This window comes from Chelmon rostratus, chromosome 13 (genome assembly GCF_017976325.1).
Source record: "Chelmon rostratus isolate fCheRos1 chromosome 13, fCheRos1.pri, whole genome shotgun sequence".
NCBI classification, from domain to species: Eukaryota; Metazoa; Chordata; class Actinopteri; order Chaetodontiformes; family Chaetodontidae; genus Chelmon; species Chelmon rostratus.
The window spans coordinates 6,581,349-6,602,729 of NC_055670.1; the positions used below are offsets into that span (position 1 = coordinate 6,581,349).

The 21,381-nt window shown below is 41.3% G+C and overlaps 1 protein-coding gene across 2 annotated transcripts in view; it reads right to left on the bottom strand.

Moving 5' to 3' along the window:
• The window catches only part of plekhm3 (pleckstrin homology domain containing, family M, member 3), a 44,831-nt gene extending 35,010 nt beyond the window's left edge, over positions 1–9,821 (bottom strand). Inside the window, exons 1-2 of one of the 2 annotated variants that reach the window (XM_041950035.1) lie at positions 9,792–9,821; positions 4,994–6,110 (exon numbers count right to left, since the gene is read on the bottom strand). In XM_041950035.1, the coding sequence (XP_041805969.1) occupies positions 4,994–5,516 (523 nt within the window). In that variant the 5' untranslated portion in view covers positions 5,517–6,110; positions 9,792–9,821. Of the gene's footprint in view, positions 1–4,993; positions 6,111–6,328; positions 6,423–9,791 lie in introns of those variants that run through there. The other variant, XM_041950036.1, reaches the window with a different exon arrangement.
• Between the last annotated feature and the right edge of the window lie 11,560 nt (positions 9,822–21,381).

Genomic DNA, 21,381 nt, shown 5'->3' on the forward strand with positions numbered 1-21,381 from the left:
GTGATTATGGTGTGTTTTGTCCTTGATTAGGGAGGGTTCAGACTCAGGCAGACAACAGGCGTGACCTCTACTAGGACATAAAACTGAGCCAGCCATTATCATGAGCTGTGCTGCATTCACTGCCCTGTCAGAAAAATACAGAATCTATTGGTCAGACACCAGCCGGCAGCAAATCTATCCAACTGAACAAAATGTTCATGAAGGTAAACTATTGATAACGCTTCGAGCGTGACGGGTACTGGATGTTAGGGGCTAATACGTAAACGCAGTTTGTGATAGCTATGCTGATGTTAAGATATTTCACAGCACGTCAAAAAGTGCACAGAAAGGTCAAACCTCAGGTGTAGCAGTGACTCAGCTTGTCAGGTATCCGAATCATTTCGGAAAACAAACTTTACATGCCAGCGTGTGAATATTTGGGACCTGTAGCCACAGTTCAGTGGTTTAAGCACCCAGTGTTTCACATCACCCAATGAAACCAAACACTGGACGAGGATTTCATCATTCTTGAAGATTTTTTTGCTGCGATCTCAAACTGCCCAATAAAAAGAGGAAGCGAGAGAAGCACCTGCTACACAGAGTCAGCAAGCGTCAGCATGAAACTGGTGACAAACAGATGAATCTTTAGTATTTCAGAAGGGGCAGAAAGACTGTGACCCATTCTATGAGATGTTGTACTATATTTCAACATGTAGTAAGGATCTGCTTCACATTGAAGCTGTTACTGAAATGCTTTGAAAACTGATTAAACTAGGCATCTAAAAAACAAAAAAAAGTAAAAAGCTGGGCTGCCTACTTTAGCCCAGTTTGAACTTTAATATCTAGACGTTTTTTAAATGTGTATGCAGGTTTACCTAAAAAATAACAACAATCACCTGCTCCCATCCCCTAAACCAATCCCACAAACTGATTTAATTGTAAACCCCCACCAGGAGCAGTCTAATTGGCAGATATTGCATTTTGTTTCTTTAACGTGCTAAATCACCCAAGGAGGGGAGAGGAAAAGCTAAATCCTTCACAGCCCCTGTTAAGTAAATGGTGAGAGTCAAGTGCCTCATCAATCTTATCAAAACAGCAGCAGACACGGTGTCACTCCAGGTCTCGGACTTTGCATGTTAACAAACCTTCTGGCAAAGGAACAAATGAATATGCAAATAAGTTTAGCTGGAATCAAGTCTGTCTGATTGGCAGTCTTCACGCTTGGGAGGGTCGAGATGAGAATTAGGCATTGTGGCGAGGAAAACTGCTCTGTTCAATTAGCCTTCATCTCCACCTGGTAGGTTTTGACATCACACCCCAGTAATAGTCTGATACACTCATACGAGCCTTCAACCAGAATTAACACTTTTGTCCCAGCGCTGCAAACTAACTATCCAGTGCCGCTGCTCTCAAGCCAATCAGGACGCTTCAGCCTTACACAAGCAACCTCACCCACTGATTAGGTAGCCAGTCATAATATTGCGTGCCCCTTTACAATCTAACAGACTCCCACAGTTTCCTGGATACCAAAATATATCCAGACTACAAATGAAAGAACAGGAGCAGGACCCTGCAGCCACACACAAGTACACCATCCAATCTGTCTGCAGGGTTCATCCTGTTCAGGGTCATAGTAGGCTGAAGGTATCCCAGCACGCACTGGGTGAGAGGTACAGCAGGGTTACACACTGGACGAGTCACCAGCCTATCACAGGGCTGGAGAGGAATACAATATTCAGAAATATGTTTTCATTAGTGTATAATCACCTGAAAATAAGAATCGTCGCTTTTTGTTACCATAGAATGAGCTCTTTATATCTACATAGAGAGCGGGTTCTCTTCAACAGAGTCCGCCATGTTTCTACAGTCGCCCATACTGGACAAAGCAAACACTGACTCCAGAGAGGGCTTTTCTCGTTTTCAGTTTTTTAACAGCCACCGCTGGGGAGGGTGAGGTGAGGGGTATTCAGTTGTTTGCAGTCTGCAGCCTCACTGCTAGATGCCACTAAGTCCTACACACTGGACCTTTAAACAGAAATAATGTTGACAAACAAATTCAGAATGATGTTTTCCAGATGTGAGAAATTACACATCAGAACATCTAAAAGCAGCATCTGAGTGTGTGTGTGTGTGTGTGTGCGCGAGTGTCATCTAGGACCAAATACAATGGAAAATCCCGAAGGTGAGTAAGAGCCGAATTTGGGGGAAAAGGATGTGTGTCATGAATGATGTGCTGCAGCGCGCTCAGATCCATGAGAAACTGAAACACAGAGGAAGCATCAATGCACGTCCACAACGTCGGCACGGAGACGCAGATCGGCTCTTGGCAGCACAGGCTATGACGAGGATGAAAAGATAAAACCCAGTAGCACAGAGCACAGTAACTGTCACAGCAAATCAGACTGAAAGACTGAAAGAGTCTCTCAAGGACTCGTCCTCCAGCAGTTGTCAGGAAGCGTGCGTTCATGTGTTTTGGGGGAGTGGCTTCGGAGAGAGGCCTGAGCAGGACTCTGTTTGTGGTCCTGGGGTTCTGCTCCATTCTGTGTGCCTTCTCTAGAAAATCCTGCTCATCTACTGGTTTACACTCAGCTGAGAGGTCTGACAGAGCTACTTGAAGCCATTTTTCTGGTTGTTTATTTATATGTCTTCTTCATGTTTAATACCCATGGCTGACCTTTTGTTTTTCTAAAACAATCAAATTTTCTTTTTACTTAAAACTGGGGCCACATGTAATGATCTCTATCAATCAGCTATTGATTATTTGGCTTTTAAAATATGAGAAAATAATGAAAATGCCACCATTACCAGGCCTCAAGGTGACATCATCAAATTGCTTTTTCTTTGGAACTTAAGTCCAGCAGAAGACAGAGCCAGCAAATATTTGCCATTTTGTTTGATAAATGACTGAAACAAACACATCAAAATTTTGGGGATCAATATTTTGTTGAATGAGCAATTGATATTTGTTATTATTCTTCCATATAGAGGCGCATCATAGCAATATGAAGGTCTTGAGGTGTGCTGTATCAAATCTGTGTTTTTTACTATCGTAAGATTGATTGATCTGAACATTTGCATATTCCATGGACACTGGATTATTATGCATATAAAATGAATGGGGCATGTTTGCAACAAAATGTGCATCCAAACATATATGACCTATTATGTGCAAGAATAATAATACACAAACAGATGAATGCAGCCTTTACAGTTCAATGGGCGATATTATAAAACATAGCAAGCTAACCTACAGCCTGTTCAGTCCTATATGTACATGTGTGTTGTGCATGTGACAGTGATGATAATTCTTATTTCCCATCTAAACATTCCCAGCTCTCACTAATGGAAACGTAAACAGCCAACTTTTTTTTCAATGTGAATGAAGAGGCATAGCGAGGCCGAGCTAAATCACTCTGCCTTCTGCTTATTACCTTCCTACTTCTCTCCTTTCAATACACATCGAGCCAAACTAAATAGCCTGATGCCTTTCACACATATGCTAATACTAAATAATCCTGCCAGTATCAGGGGGCGGGTAATTGGGTTGCCTCTTCTCTCGCCTCATTTGAGTCCATTTGCTGACAGGATTACAGGCTATTATCCCTCAGGATCCCTTAGGATCTCTTTAGACCTTCAGATGGGCAAAACACACAAACAAATGGTGTGTGTGTGTGTGTGAGTGGGTGTGTGTGTGTTGGCTTCTCTGCCTGAATACTGACTGTCATAGCACAGCTGTGTCATTTCAAGTTATCATCATCTTCTATCATTATTGCTTTCTCTGAGGATGCTTCAACATAAGTACAGCGTCCGCCCCAATCTGCAGAACAAATAGTCCAGGACTTCTGTCCTCTGAAAGCCTCTCAAAGGCTGAGAAAGCTTTCCAGTGAATGGACGGTCGATCCGAGCATGGGAGGAGGAGGTGTGCTTGTTTCTGACAGGTAGGGGCCGGCCTGTTGCCGAAGAATTACCTCAGGTTTAATGAGTTTCTCACCAGAGGACATGGCATCATCTTTAATGAGTCAAAGCGACGACGGCTCTCCATTCCACAAATTCCCAATTAGGCAAATCCAGTGAAATTAAAGGGTCAGTTCACCCAGATTAGAAAGCATATATTTTCCCACTTAGCTTTAATGATCGTTTTGCAGATACTAGCTTGGGCTTAATTTCTCAAGGTTTTGATATATCAGCCACTGAGACTGAGCCACCACCTCAATACATGGAGGTTAATGGACTTTCGTTTGTGGTGCTCACAGCATTAAAAGTTGCCTTTAGAAAACCCAACAGCAACATGTCTTTTCAGAAACAGTGTCCCAGCTACTCTGGACAATCCAGAAAATCTATTGTCAGAAGGAGGTACTGCTTACTTATATGTAACATTGCAGCAATGGTTTAATACAACCAGATGTATTGTGATTTCACTCTAAATAAATTAATTTTACCGAACTAGACTTTAAAGGACAGCTAACTCGTTATAAACCACAATGCAGAGTTTCAAACATCGCACAGTATATTTCATCATATTATTCTTAACTATCCAATAGAAACCACTGAGAAAAAAATGAAAAGGAAAATTAAACTTATTGCAGTTAAACTTCTGAATTTATGCAATATACAAATAAACAAACCAATTTACAATGTAAAAGGTCTGTCGACACACAGTTGCATTATTACGCAACAACTTAAATTGTTGATTATCTTTAGATTTCATCATTTAATCTTGAAAATTTAAGAGAAAAAGGAGTTAGCATCAAAATTTCCAAGAGCACAGTGGATGTCTGCAAGTTGCTTGTTTTGCCAAGTGAAGTCAGTTTGATATATAAAAACATCACAAATCATAAATTTGTGTTTTGTCTAGGCCAAAGATCATCAAAAAGGTTGTAGGTACATTTTTAAACTGATTAATCGACTAATCTTTACAGCTCTATCATAGACCTGAAAGATTTTGTCTCACAAATTCATAACAACCACTTCCCAAATGGCATCACACAGAGTCACACCGAGGACGTGAACTCACCCTCTTGCTGGTGGTTGAAGATCATGTTCTTCAGAGTGTTGCAGTCCACTGCAGGCAGTCCGTTGTCCGTGTACGAAGACGGCCGGTAGTTGACGTCCGACCTGGACCGGCTGTGTCCCTTCTTGAAGGCAGAGTTGGACGAGGAGTTGGCGGTGTTGTTGGTGCACTCCTTGGTGTGGGCCGCCAGGTCGTTGGTGGAGCGCGCTCTGTTTCTCTTGCCGTGCCTCAAGCCCATCCCCAGGCCCAACACGCTGAAGTTGTCGGCCCAGGCCAGGCCAAGGGGCCCCACCTCCGGCTGCTCTCCTGCCAGCAGGTTCCACACGCCGCTGGAGCTCAGCTTCCCCAGCGCGGCGCTGGAAACCTCCTGCAGCTGCTTGGGCTGCCTGGCTGGCTGGAGAGTCCCTGTCTGAGTTTGGCTCGGACCCTGGCCTTGCATCCCATCCATGCAGTGGATAAAGTCCTCGGTGGCCTCAAGAGCCGGGCTGATGTCGCCCACCATGTCAAGCTGCTCAAGACCCTCCATGGCTGGGCCTTCCCCGGAGCTACAAGTCTCACAACTAGATGGTTTTCCAAAATGGGTGCAAAAACCCAGTTAGCAGCATCCACATGTCCGACAAACCAGGCTAGCTGCCAGCTGGTCTTTTAGGTGTGTTGACAAGCTGGGAACGAGTGAGGAAGATCCAAACAGCCTGCAGGCTTCACAGACTGCTGTCTGAGGCCAAGTAAGAAGCCTGATCTCCCCCACAAGACAGGGCCTTCATCCAGGGTTACAGTCTTCTTTTTCAATGGTGTGCCTCGAGCTCCGGAGGGGAAGTCAACTGCTTCTCAGGGGAGAGCTACTGCGGCTTTATGCCAGAGCTGAACAGGACTGGCAGTAGCCAGGGACTCCCCAAATTGAGCCAATTTGGGTGGCAAACTACATTTCTTAGCCAGATACACACACTTTGGGGAAAGAAAAAAAATGGTAAAATCCCCCTGCTCAGCCTGAAATGCTCAGGGGCTGGAGACAAAGTCCAGAGGATGTGATGTCAAAATCAACCATCAGCTTTATTATTTGTGTTGTTTTGGGCCGTGAGGTGGCTGTGAGGTCTTCAGATGGAGGCTGTTTGTGGCTCCACTGTAACAAAATGTAGAGAGAAACAGGAAATAGTAAAGAGGAAGCATGCCGAACAAACAAAGAATGGAAACACAGCTGACAGTGAGAATACTGTCATTCATTTACATCAAACTGACTCACCAGGCGCTTTTTCAAAATTTAAATAGAAGCTTTGCCGAGAGAAAAGTTTGGTTGACGCCTCTAGTTCAACAACTTTAAGCATTAAACTACCTACCCACCTACTGTATCTTCATCACAGTGACACCAGAGCTTCACAGATTCCTCCTCAGCAGATAGAAACGATCATCCTCCCTCACATGTCCCGATGAAATAATACTCGACTTCCTCCTCGGCTGCTTATCACTGAACTGAGCAGGCAGAGAGGAAGCAGGCCTGGGTGGGGTTCCCATCCATCTGCCTGACTGCCTGTCTCGTCTGATTGTCTTCACTCGTCTGTCTGTCCCTCTCTCTCTCTCTCTCTCTCTATACCTCTTTCGCCATCATTGATTTTCTTCTCCTCCACAGCTCAGCCTCTTTTACTTTTCTCCATATATGAATTATTTAAAAACCATTACATCACTGCAATTCAATTTCTAGTCAGATCAGGCAATAAATCGAATATTTACAATTTACCCGTGATAGTTTCTTGGAAATACAAAGGAGGATATCATTATACATTTCACTGTGATTTCAACGCTCTTCGTGGTTTTTGTTTGGCCATTTATTAACTTACATGCATTACGCTTACACAAGCAGGACCATGCATTCCACTGCTGCATGGGACCAGGACATTTAGTTCTGATAACCATTAACAACATCACACTGAAACTTCTGACCTGCTCAACAGCCATTGTCACAACTTCAGTCCCAAACAATTCTACCTAGTCATGTTCTTTGTAAAATGTATTTTTGATTTAATTTCATTAGAGGATTAAAAAAAACAGAAACTGGCAGAAAAAAGCAAAAATTAGATAAAAAATTGCACTAATACCTAGATGACATACTGTTAGCAATGCGGTTTGTTTATGTGAGTGTCAGGATAAGAAAGAGGCCATTAAATTGACGTCCAATATTTTACAAATATTTTGTGCCTTGTTTAATTAAAGCTAGGGCAGGTGTTGTATTTTAGAAGCATTTTTGTTATATTTGTTGATTTTTTTACATTCTGACAACAATCAATAAATCAAATGCTCTCACACAAAAAAAGAAAAACATCTGGCTGCTGCAGGCCAATAATAAGCCCACCTACCAGTCTAATTACGCACTGTGAGCACTCTGCCCGTGCACTCATTACACATCATCAGTCTTCCACAAGGCGAGGTAGATATATTATATTAAAGCGATAGCAGGTTAGTCGTACAACAGTGGCAGAGAAAGTGCAGCCAAAAATTCCAGTTCTACCTACACCTGAAACAGCTCACTGCTAAACAAAGAAAGAAAAGAAAGAAGTCAAAAAGGCAATGATGAGTTGATGCACGTTGTTTACATTCGTTATGGTAAGTGTTTTCTTGCACATGAATGAGATATGAGGTAGTTGGATATGGTTAGCGATGACGACAATGTGTTGCACTCCTCTCCTCAATGCGATCCTGTCCTCCAGCAGTAGTCACACAGTGTGTGTCTATGCAGCTTTGGAGGGAGGCATGAAGGGAGGCTATCCTGCTCTTTCTGATTTCGCTAACGTTATCGACCCCAGCTTTAAAGCATTCGTTGCAAAAATACAAGAATAGCAGCTTTGCTGACACATCAACTCTACTAGATCACAAAAAATAACTGATCTTTCATTCCTATCATGACATCATCTGCCTGCAGATACAGCTCTGACCTAACCGAGCACCGTCATCAAGGTTAGTCATCAAGCTTCCCACTGAAACTCCTGCTGACTCACAGAGGCTGTCAAGCCCATGCAGCCAACACTAGCCGGGAAAGCACAGATTAGAATACTTCTGATCAGTGATGATGTGAGCTTTGATTCGAAAATATGTTTAAAATATGACCTGGACACAGCCAAATGAACAAAAATCAACAAATCAAGTACTGATTTGATTGATTTGTCCTGGAAAGTACTTAAGTACTTATCCCATGTTTCACCCCATCACTATTCTCTAAATGTGTAGTGTACACTGCACATTTTCCATTTAATTTGGCTTCATAATCAGACTCAACTGCCATCTTATTTCACTTCATTATTTAAGTATAGCAGAGTTCAATTAGTAAGGAAATCTAAGCCGTGGACAATAATTCAGGGCTCTGTAACAAGGCTACATATGCTTGTGTTTGTATGAAAGTATTTTTATGTTATGTGAGAGCTATTTCTACTTTTAGGGAAGCCAGAAACATATGCTACATAAGAAAATAGGGCTTAAAAAGAAGGTGCCTCCGCTAATATTATTCTGATCTCACATTCAGGAGGAAGCTTCATGAAGTTTTGAACTTTACTTACCATTTACATTTGTAGTAATTCTACCTTTTTAACTAACAAAAACTGTAATGCAGATATATAAAAACAGAAAACATGAGCACTATGTGGATGCCTTGTTTAAATACATATTTGTATGACAACAAACATATAAAATAAATGCAAATGGGGTGTACTTTCTGTCCATTCTGGGAAGGCAGACTCCTTGTTATGGGTCTAAAATTGCATAAAACATGTACACATTCTGACCAAAAACCAGTCTTATGTTGCAGTCTAATGTGTCTTTTCTCCTTAACAATGCACCTCCTGTCTTCTGGTTTATTACTTAATTAAACTTGGTTTATCATTAATTCTTACTCTTTGGCTGCTGAACATCTTATTCCCATCCAACACTCAAACACACCCCTTAGTTAGCAGTTAATATAACAGTAATTGTTAACAGTTAATCATGACACATCACACCATTTTATTGCTACTTCATACACAATGTGTATAAGCACGTTTATATATATTCATCTTGCTTCATTTTGTTACTGTGCTCTATGCACGTTATGTCAATTCACACACACATACAACTTCGATGTTTTTATGTTTTGTCTGTTGTTTCTGTTTTAATGTCCTGACCCTCAGAGCAAACTTGAACGTCAACAACCTCAAAATGTAATCAGAACTTTTAAAATCGAAAGTGGAAGCGTACATGAAGACTGTGAACGCATCACTGGTCCTCTGCTCTAACGACAGTTAGTTTATCTCATCTTTAAGCAACGTTACACAAAGATACTACTTAAGTTTTATAAAGCTAGCTGCAACCAAAACTGAAAGGCAACCGTGGCCGAGGCTCAGTGCTGTTGTTTGTCTTTGCCTCTGTGCCTTCATCCATAAACACACAGTCAGCATCTTCTCAGCAGAAAACACTGACAAAGGTGAAGCCACGGTCAGCCTTTCGGGCAGCTACATTAACATGCTACGTGAGCTAACTCGCTAATGCGTCCTGTTTATCACGACACACATACCGTATGTAGCTACACATGTAAAATCGATTAACTATCCTAAAAGATGACAGAATAAGGCCTGTTTTTATCCCCAGCTGATGTGAACCGGGGCTAGTTACTTAGCAGCTAACGCTAGCCTCTCTCCATCCTTGAGCAATGTCACTTAAATAGAGGATAAAAGTGTTCGTTCACTCAAGACCTAACCATTATCCATCAGTGGATCTGTACTGGTGTTCTCTTGCGGTGAAACTGGTGCCATTCACAAGCTGCAAAACATAAATCGAGACTCACCTTACTGTGTTTACCACTATGTCATTTTGACAGTCCGTCAGCTATAAAGCCCTCTGAATGCAACTGAGGCCACAGGATAAAGGTTCCGTGTAGAATACTGTATAGCATACACAATATGCAGTGTATACAGTGTTATTCGTAAACAACATATAGTACATTATACAAGTCCCTATTTGCCAACATTTTTCCAAAAAAGAAAAAAAAATAATAAACATTTTTTAAAAAGTTTTATTTATGGAGTAATCAGGTCACATTTACATGTTGCATGTATAGTGTCACATGTTTTCTCACCCTTTTTGAATAACTTTTTTTTTCTTAAATGTACACATGACAAATAAAACAACACAAGCCCTCAGTGGTGAAGATAACTGATGTCACAAAACAACAACGTCCATCATCACATCATAATTATCTCATGACTATAATTTCATCATTCTTATTATCACAGCGAGGCATACTGGAGTTTAGCTTTTTTAAAAGCCTTTGACAAAATTTGATTTCAGTATCATGTTAGCATTTTTCCCATTAAAGATTCATGACACGTCTGAAATATGCTAATTTCATTGCTATCTAATGACCCAAAGGCTGAACTGCGCAGGGATCAAAAAAAGTTTTACCAGATCTTACGAGTTTTTTGCAACATCCATTCTCCCTCTCTCACTAATGTGTTCTGTATTAAGGCTATTTTGTTTTTCACAGGCCATATCCATTATCTTCATTATCATGAAATGGGATAAAAATCCCTAAAAGGCATAATCAATACCACGGTTGACAGCAGGAGGTGGCGCATTTGTTTAGTCTCACAAAGGAAGGTTGTGACACATGTCTACACAGACGAATCTGACAACGATGGGAAGGGGACCAGAGAGTGCAAGACAAAGTAGGGGTGGACAATAGTTTCCCACTAATGGGCTGCTTGAAGCTGCCCCGGCTGGCAGTGTCAGTGTCAGACCAACAGAGAGAAACATTTTTCAGGAGGGACGCAGTAATCCTCCAACCTGTTCCAGGGCTGAATCGATATATGAGGCCAATAAAGTTTCATTGATTTTTGCAGGTATGATGAACACAAATCTGGCTGGCTTTGAGGTAACCTTAGGAAAGCTAAGTGGGGGTATGTATGGGTGAATGTTGCGCTGCTGTTCGGTTATGGGCACCAGTAAAGAGCAATAATAGTTTTGAAGTATGAGTTTAATTGTTCATTTGGTCTTATTTGGATATTATGCTGACATTGTGCATAAATTATTCTTTAAGAAAATGTGTTTCACAAACTCACTGAAACACAGCAAACATGAAGCTAGGGAGTGTTGAATACTGAGGAGGAACACTTATTTTTACATAGAGGCCCCCTAGTGGGTTAATCACTCTTGGTTTAATTAATCCAGGCTAACAGACTGTTATCAGGCTGAAATGATCCTGTTAAGTCTCATCCTTGGAGTGCAGATAAAGGACTGATCTGTTAATCCTAGATGAGGTTATCTTGAACAACAGTGCACTCTCATTTTAAAATGAGGCCAAAATGAGTAGACAGTTGATCAGCATTCGTGCGAATGGCTGAGTGCTGATCATGTAATTGCACTTACATGAGGAAGGTGTGTTGAGAATCCTCCCAGCATGCACTGCGGCAATAGATTCATGGACATAAATCTAATTATCTGAGTGTCCCTGCATTGTTGGGGATGTCATTTTGCTCTGCAATGAGCTCCACAAAGTTTCTACTGTTTCATCACTGTTACACATCAGATATCACCAGTGAGTGAGGTTAAATCACGACTGATGCTGGTGCATGACGGACAGATTCTCCCAGATACACATGCAAGAGACTTTTCGGTGATAATCATGAGCCTGCTGTGAAAATGAAACCTCACTGAAAGCTCTTAAAAAGCAGCTTCAAGTGCAAGAACATTTATCAGCAAAATGAGTTCTGCAATTATTTAATACGTTTAATGTTCAAATTCCCATTTTGATGTCAAATTAGATGTCACATGTTCTGGCTAAACCAAATCTTCGAGTTGAGTTTATGTCTTTTTACTGACAGTATCTCAAAGTTAATTTGCTTTGGTTCTTTTTTAGAGAACAAAATTTTATTTTGTTGCATATTTGATGATGAATACATAACTCTTCGATATGTTAAATGTACTGTATGATTACACCAACAAATTCTAATAATTTCTCAATAACCTAATTGTTCTTTTCTAAAATCATGATCACATCAACACTCTTTCATTGCAGATGAAAGTGAGCCGTTTGTATCTGAAAATTACTTATTATTGTGATCCAGCTGTCAATACTCTGCGTTTATGCAGGTTTAAGATTAAGGATTTGTTACTCTGACAACAGGTCCAGATGAATTTTGAACCACTTTCAGAGAGTCAGATAATCTGGACTCATATTTAATTGTCAACATTATAATCTGAAAAATTCCACATACAAAGCACAGGGCCCAGTTTCGGAAAATAAAATGAAACAATGAAGTATACAGGATGTAATTGTTGACTATACTGCATGTGTTATTAAAATATTAATACTTTAAAAGGAAAACACTTATTTCGCGATAAATGATAAATCCTGTTTCACAGGCATATTGAATTTAAGGGAAATGCTGAAAAAAATCCCATTTTTTGGATGTTTTGTTAGGAAAATGATAAATTTGATTATTTCAGTGTCAGAACAAATTACTGATTATCACTAGCTCCAATCCAAGAAATATTATTATCAGCTTTCAAAAGCCCATTTGAGAAAAGCCCAGTTGGGCCTCCTCCTCCTCTCTCTGAATGCTCTTTGTCTGACTGCTTTTCAAAAGTTCTCTGCAGTGAAGGAGAGGAGGGCCAGACTCCACCGTGTTACTCTCTCTGCAGCATTGTTGCACGATAATAGTCCTACATGTCTCAGGTATGACTTGGTAGGTTTCAGACTGTCTTAATTCTGGAAACATGTTAAGCAAAAGTAAAAAAAAAAAAAAAATGAAAATACCACACAGTATTTGACATGTGTTCTGTTCAACAAATAATTTTCTGCTTTCAGCGAGCACAGAAATCATTTTTGTGTGTTGGAGAAAATCATTTCTTGCCATTTCCATTCAGCTTTACAAATCTGATCCATCATAATTGTACATTTAGAAAAGGCAGGAACAGACATCCAGGTCTTGGTTGTCCACTGTCTTTGCAGTTCAGCTGCATCTGAGCTTCAGAAATCCTTTTAGGCGAAGTGCCTGTGAGTGTATGTAGGGGTTGATGCAACAAATAAGCATCAACTTTAGGAATAAGACCATCTCTGTCCATGAGGCTCCATCATTTTCCATCTAACAGCAATCTCACATCCCCCTTCCCTTGACTCATGCACTCAGGTCTCTCTCTGTCCTGTCAGTCTTGCCTATTTCCTTCTTTATTTTGATCAGACCATCTTCCAGTGATGACTAAATTATGATTAGATTTAAGGATGTGCACTGCTTTCATCTGTCTAGTGCGCTGTTTAATATTGCCCCCCCACCCAACCCCTCTCGAACCACCACCCCGACCCCCAAACACACACAGCACAATAGCCATCTACCTCGACTCACTCACCCGCTATTGAAGAGCAGAGTGGCTGCTTGGTTCCCATGGAAACAATGCGCGCGTACGTGTGTGTTCGGTAAATGTTTCTCCCTCGCTGAGATTAAGTTGGACCTGCACATACAGAAAAACACAGGTACTTTTTTAAATATGCAAATAATCTGCTCTCCTCGAATGCAACATGTTTATTGCTGCATCATACGTCTCCCTCGATGCTCCTGAGATGTCAGAGTATTCCCAACATGCATGACAGTGCAGCGCTGCTGTAAACCTCTACGAACTGAGACGTTTGGTACAGTAAAGGGTAATAACTGAAACATATATAGTTGTTTATGAGACAGAGTGCTGCTGTTACTACAGCGTTACAGAAAGTCTGTCTTAACAACAGTCAGATGCTCGTGTGAACATTCAAACTAAAATGTTTTGCTTGCTCTAATCATTCATATTACAACTGGCCTTCTTAATGCACTTTCAATGTAAGTGATGGGAGATTAAATCTAAAGCCCTCGTTTCACAAAAACGTGTCTACCACAGTTTATCTGAAGCTATCATGAGGTTTCAGCAGTCAGTTATACAAATCAGCTGGACATCTTTTCTTAGACATTTTGCAATGCAAGAAAAGGCTGTTTAAGCGTTCACATGAGCGCCCGACTATTATTTTAAGACAGACGTGAAAAACTGCGTGAACATGTCCCTGAAGGAAAAGCATGTCCCTATGAGGCTGTAATGCTCACTCATGCATTTATTGGATGGATAGCATTTGACAATGTTTTTATTCTTAGATATTCTCAGGAAACCTCAGACTCAGCTTGTCAGGCTCGGCTCTTGTTGTCAAACCTGGATAAACTTTCCAAGAGTGATGACAGGTCGCTCAGTCTCAAAAATAAAGGTTCTCTAAGTCGAAAGGTGGCACAACATCAAAGCAGTAAATGGCAGTTTAACAGTTTATTAAAATATAATTCTCGTCTCTGCTCATCTGCAGTGGCAGAGTGTTGAATCTGCAGCATTTGAACTGACGTATTTTATAATTTGTGTTTAATGTATTTGCAGCACTTCTTCTATTTGCCTTTGTTTTCTTTAAAGAGCTCTCCACAGATTCAGCAGATTTCACTCCTCTAACATTGTTGATTCATGGTGGACAGTTTAAAATCAATCAAATCAATGAAGCCAAACCACAGATACTGTTTTAATTCTGTTCATTCTCTGAGTGTCCTGCAAAGAAATACAGTATGTGTGTTTTAACTGGCAACCTTGCTTCATGAAATGTTTTTTTCTGTGTGTTTGGCTGTATTATTGGATGACCGTAAGGGGATGAAGCCGAAGAGATTCAGCATTTAGCTCCTGTCCTGTTTGTTTTAATGCTTCGGTGTGAAGGTGAGCTTTTAGAAAATGTTCTGAAAACACACATCTGGGCAGAACGGTGTTTGACATGAAAACATCAGGTTCAGATTTATCTGGATTTGTGTGGACACGTGCGTGTGTGTGTTTGTGTGTGTGTATATTTGATGTCCATTGAACAGCACAATGCACAATAAATCTTTGTGTGTGTGTGTGTGTGTGTGTGTGTGTGTGTGTGTTCAGCCCTGGCACCACACGTCTCATTCACACCTAATGATCGCAGCCTCTCACTGGCAGCCATCTCTCCTCCCAGACCAAATCCAATTACCGTGGACAATAGAAACCAGCTCCAGGCTCAGGACTCCATCAGCTCCTCTGTGCTGCAGCTCCCTGCTCCAAGACTCCTGCCGGACCCCTAATCATGTCGAGGGTCCACAAGGGCCACAAAGTACACCTGTACACCCACATCCACACACACACACGCACAGATACAAGTACAAAGAGAAACACAAATACAAACACATAACAAGTACAAATGCAAAACAACAGAAAGGTCGAAACACATTCACAAAAAAAGGACATTCGACAGATGTAACTGATGAAGCACAAATACAAATAAAGTTTGATAAAGTAACACAGCCAATATAAACAAAAAAATGAGTCATGTCAGTCAAAGATAAATAAATGCAAATTAGTCAATCAGAAGTAGAAATGCAAACACAAATACACATGAACACATGCAAACATGACACTGAATGATGCTAACATCCAGTTCAACACGGTAAACTCTATATTTGTCGAACAATATTCCTCATTTCAGTTCAGTGCAACACGTTTTACAGCGCCACGCAGTCTGCTTGTCAATGGCTCCATCTAGTGGCACAAATATGAAACACCAACTGGTCAGATGGACCAGGAATCACCAAGAATATCAGTTATACAAAAAAAGAAAGTATTAAGTTGAGCTGAGTTCATTCTTGATCTTGGAAACAGCGGCTGATACAACTATCTCAACTCACGCTCCATTTGTTTGCTGCTACTGTTTTTTGTTTTTTGTTTTGTCTTTTTAGATTGAGTGCACCACCTGCACCGTCTGAATGAACTAGTCTGTTTTTGCAAAGCATGCATGAAATAAAATTGTTGATCACTAATAAACACATTATACCAGTCCTTACTTGACTGCACTGGCTTCCTGTTTGTCAAATGATAGATTTTAAAATCATATTGCTAGTCTATAACGAACTAAATCCTCTCGGGCTTGAATAAATATCTGGTTACTTGTGGGCTACAGAGCATCCGGACACCTCAGGTCATCTGGGACAGGTTTACTCCGTGTCCCCAGGATCAAAACCAAGCTAGATGAAGACAGCTCTTAGTACGTATGTTCTCCATCTGTGGAACAAGTTTCCTGAATACTCGACCTCTGCTTAAACTGCCAGCTCATTTAAATCAGGCCTTAAAACTTCGTTCACTGTGGCTTTCCAATAAATAACATCCTGGTTGTTGTTTTTACACCTGTGCATAACAGTTGTCTGATTCCTGTCATCATTTGCAAAATGAGATTTGACATTTGTGTCTAATTTGGATTAAAAAAAAGTGTGGTGAAAACTGTAGAATATCATGAGAGAGATAAATGTCTGTAAACTCTAAAATAAAACATAATTGATGGTTGATACAGATGTATCACACGTTAATGTGGGCGCTGTGCACTTTACCATAAAGTATCTGAGCTCATTTAAACGCTGCTATAAGTACAAACACGTGATCATCAAAAATACGGGGTGCAAGCCCCCCAAAACCACAGCCTAATATTTCCCCTGTTGTAATTAATTTCTAAAGTAATGCGAAGCCTGTCTCTAAAACAGGGGGGTCCAAACTATGCCAAGCTAGTCAACTGCGGCCTGCAGTCCATTTTTAATTGGCCCGCAACAAATTTTAGAAATAGAATAGAATATGGCCCGCACTTGAAACTTTTGAGTGTATTGCACTTCTTAGTTTTAACACCAGGGGGAGTTACTGTTGAACAAAGCAGCTGCCCCACCAAAAAAGGAAAATCATAGAACAAGTTTACCCCAGGTTTACCCCACACACTGCGTAAGATCAGCTGATCTCAACTGATGATTTTTGGCCCGAGTGGCATCGGATCAGCTCAACTGGATGATCAGCGCCTTGCTGATTTAAATACCCAGCACAGCTGATACTCACCAGAATAACTGACTAAAATTATATGCACTCCTGTTTTTAAGTCCAGTTCTGTCTGTTGTTTCTAGCAAACGTTAATAGGCGTGTTAATAGGCCCAATAACTTAAATAGCAAGCTTGAAATGTACCTCCCCCCCTTTTCCACCTTTATTGATCTTCCTCTGTACTGTGGGGGATCACCATCCTCTCTCAGAAGAAATCTGAGGCTGCTGTTCTGAGAATGAGCTGCAAACCCTTTTTCTGAATAAATCAATAAAAACCATTTCTGGAAAGCTGTGATGAAGGCAGTTTTTTTGTGTAATCATCGTCAGCAATATAGCATGTTTGACCAACTTTGAGCTGATTTTTTTAACTTTAATACACTAAAGGTGAGGCTACATACCTCACCTCTAGAAAGTGGCCCAGCCCCTCCTATATTTTTCTCTATGTGGCCCTCCTTTTAAGGATCCCTGAGAAGCTGCTCTCAGCAGCTCCCTCTCGGTTTAGAGAGGACACTCTAGGCTAAACTCTCAGTGGTGAATATGAGCCCTCGTTCATGCCACAGAAAAGTCCAACTTCTCTGCCCTGGATGTGTTTGTGAGGCGCAAAAGCAGCATTGCTTTAACCTTCACCCCCCAATTGGGATTCATCATTTGCCACATACTGCGATGCTTCACCCTGCGTTAACTTTGGACATTTTACATCAGGTGGTTGCTTCACTGCTGACTGCTGCAGGGTGGACGTGATTTTCATATTATTGTTGCATCTTAAGAAAATATGAAGGAACATTACCGATTACTGACTTTATATACTGCTGGATGGCTGAATTTATGCTAATACATTATAATTTATTTGTTGACTATATTTTGTGTCTGATGCTGCAAAGTAAACAGTAACTACAGTTATGAAATAAATGTAGTGAAGGACAAAAGTACAATATTTGATCCATCTGAGAATCATCACAGACCTCCTTCATCCAGAGAGGTGACGTGACACCTGGTGGATCAGCAGCCAAACAAATCAGTTTGAAATGAAAATCCACCCCTTCGATATGGTTAGAGCGGGCCATGTGCGAGAAGCTCTGATTCACACGAGCAGCACGTTAACAGGACCAGCAGCTGAAGAGATCCAGAGCTCACTGATCTCAGATCCGCACCAGACCTTAAGGATCTGCACTCTCAGATCCAACATCAGAATTGAATGATGAAGTTTTCACTCCACCTTCGTTCATCATCGTTTGTCAAGTCTCAGAAAATAAATAACACAAAATACAACAAAATAACTCTTCACGTTGGGTTTGGCATCATTGGCTCAATAGTTGAGATGCCAGTTAAAAACAGATTCAACACATCTGTCGATCTGTGAAAACCTCATATGTAACTTTGCGTCTTTTTTAACAAACCATAATTTGAACCAAGTATTTATTTTTGTTTGGGAACCGCAGTGTGAGTGTGTGAACGAGTGTTTCACACAGGTTGTACGTTAAAAACTGGGCATCTGGCTGCTCTGCCTGTTTGCTTAGTAAAGCAGAGTTTTCCCACGACACAGACCCTGAGCTGTGGATTGTTTATGCTCTGCACCTTTAAAATTTACTACAACTGTTTCAACATTGAGTGAAATGAAACGAAATTGAACGGAACAGGTTTCTTTTTTATTTTGCATTATTTTTAATGCATATTTTATTTATTTATTATTAATTGAATTTGATTAATTGAATTTGTTTACAGCTGGGGGCTGCACGGTGGCTCGGTGGTTAGCAGCCCCTCACAGCTAGAAGATCCCCGGTTCGATCCCGCCTGGGATCTTTCTGTGTGGAGTTTGCATGTTCTCCCTGTGTAGCGTGGGTTCTCCGGCTTCCTCCCACAGTCCAAAAGCATGCTGAGGTTAATTGATAATTCTAAATTGTCCGTAGGTGTGAATGAGTGGTGTGCACGGTTGTCTGTCTCTATGTGTAGCCCTGTGGTGGGCTGGCGACCTGCCCAGGGTGTCCCCTGCCTTCGCCCGAGAGACGACCCCTGCAAAGGATTCAGCGGTGTATAGATAATGGATGGATGTTTACAGCTGCAGTAGTTTGTAGCAGCTTTAGTTTACCCTCTGGGGACATTCCCACATCAACAGTGGTTTCCCACCAGCCCGAGCTCTATAAGAAGACAAGGAAAAACTCCCGGTGGGCCAGAATTGGAAGAAAAATCGGGAAGAGAAATTCTAAGAGATATCCTCCCCTCCACGGACGGCTGGCTGTTCTTTGGAAACCAGAGTCCCCTACTGTTCTATACCTGGTCCAAAAACGCATGGAAACCACCTCTGTAGCCACTTCATCCACCTGGGCGTGCTGTCCGTCTTCACCTGCACTCTATCTCCACCTGCACTCTCTAGCGGCACCTTGTCCACCATCACGGCCTTCTGGAGCTTGCTAAGCTCTGCCGCCTGGCTGTCCAGCACACGCTTGTGCGAATCACAGAGCTCAGTGAGTGCATTGTCCACGATCGTCTGGACCTGACTGACCTTGAGGCAAATCAGTTGCTCGCCAGGCTGAATGCTGGAATCCTGCTCCACCTGCTCCCTTGTGGATTGCGTGTTTGCCTCTTCCAGTTGGCGCCTCCGATCCATATTGACGGCAGATGCCAGTGCCAAACTTAAGACAGACTGCTGGGCCTCCTTCAACCGACAGGAGGGGTCTGTGTGCTTCCTCTCTGCTATCACTGAGTTAATGGCCCGCACATAGCGTCTCATAAGCGTCGTATCTGTCTTTATTAGGGCACGACAGCTTTCAACAGTCTCTTTCTTCTTGGCGTTGGTCTTCTCCAGCTCTATCTTGAGAGCTTTGATTTCTCTCCTCAGCCCTCTTGTATTGTAGGTGTTCACTATCTGATCACCATGGAGCCGATCAAGGACCGCGAACAGGGTTGCGATTTTGGCTTTCAGTGGGCCTCTTTCACGTGGCTTACACCACATGAGGTTCATCTTGGTGCGCTGTATGTCCTGGTGGATGCTCGCCTCCCAGTCTTCGACATAGGCACGCACACCAGAGGCCAATGTTGCTGTGTTTGTGTTTGCCATTTGTCTTCTATGTTGTGCTTCCAGATGGTGATGTGTCACTTTAGTCAACAGTATTGCTTTACGTAGGCGTCTGCGTTGAAAGTCCACACTTAGTACTGAAAGAACCTGCGATCTCTTGGCTGTGCATTCATAAGTAACTTTTGAATGCATCAACAAAGGAATATGACATCATCAACAAGGGAATTCCAACCAATCAAAAGAGAGCATGGTTACCATGGTAACAGCAGATGCTGTTTAAAAGAAAACAACAGCTCTTTGAATTATTTTCTAAAAAGACTGTTGCATTGTTTTTGTTTTGCACACGGTTCAATCATTCATTGCCAAAGACAATTCATGCCAGTTTTTTGCCCATGCTTAGGTCATGGCTGGCTACTTTTATTTTTAGCTAAGCAAGGCTGATTTCTACTTTAAAAGGTCGTAACGTATCACACACTATATCACCACATCACATTACAATCATTTTAAACGTGTTGCGTGTGTGCATGCGTGTCTCTAATTTGTGGCAGTATATGTGTATGTGCATAACTATGTGCGTGTGTGTCCATGTGAATGCACATTCAACTTGTCACACAGATGTTTTGCAATAGAAAAAATGTTTCGGTATTATGTGTTGAATAGCATTAGTCAACATCACATGTACTGACAGAAGAATGCAGCTTTTATTTAAAATGCAAATTTTGAATTAGTATTATTTGTCGTTGTAGTACTACTACTAGTAGTAATATTTGTTTGTAAAACCATCTTAATGTTATAATCCTCACATTGTGTGATGGGGACCTCTGCTGGTGACTTTATGGGGTTAACATTTTCCACAATATTAAATGATGCCAATCAAATAAAATAATATCACTATTCATTCCACTAACTAGCTAACTTTAGCTTAATCTGAAGCTATAGGGAGCCAGTTCATTCCCAAGTTGCCTCGTTCTCCTAACAGTAAAGTCGCTTTTATTTTGACGGTTTGATTTTACTTCCTGTTGACCCTCCTCATCGATTTGAGTCGCTTGTGGTCTTCTATTTGCAAGACAAAACTGAATCATGAAAATGACACCAAATCAAAAATTGAGTCATTTTACATGGATTTTAAATGGTCTCTATGATTCTTATTTTACGTCGCGGTTTACCATGGCAATTGATATTGCTCACTAGAAAATCAAAGGGCACCGCAACGTTCAGAATCTGGGGGCACTTGATCATGTTTTCATGAACATTGGGTCACTGTATAGGACACTTTATCATGTTCTATCCACCACAGGGGCATAAAAGAGGGCATTTTTGCTGCATTTTTCCACCAGTGACTGGTAGTGTATGTGGGTTTATCACATCTTTTTGAATTAAAATGGATACCTATCTGAAAAAAATAAACAAACACTGAAGTTTCAGACCATAAAACCAAGGAGATTCCTGGTTGTGTCTCAAAAGTTCCACGAGATGCTGGACAGGAAGTTGCTTTAGGACTAGCTA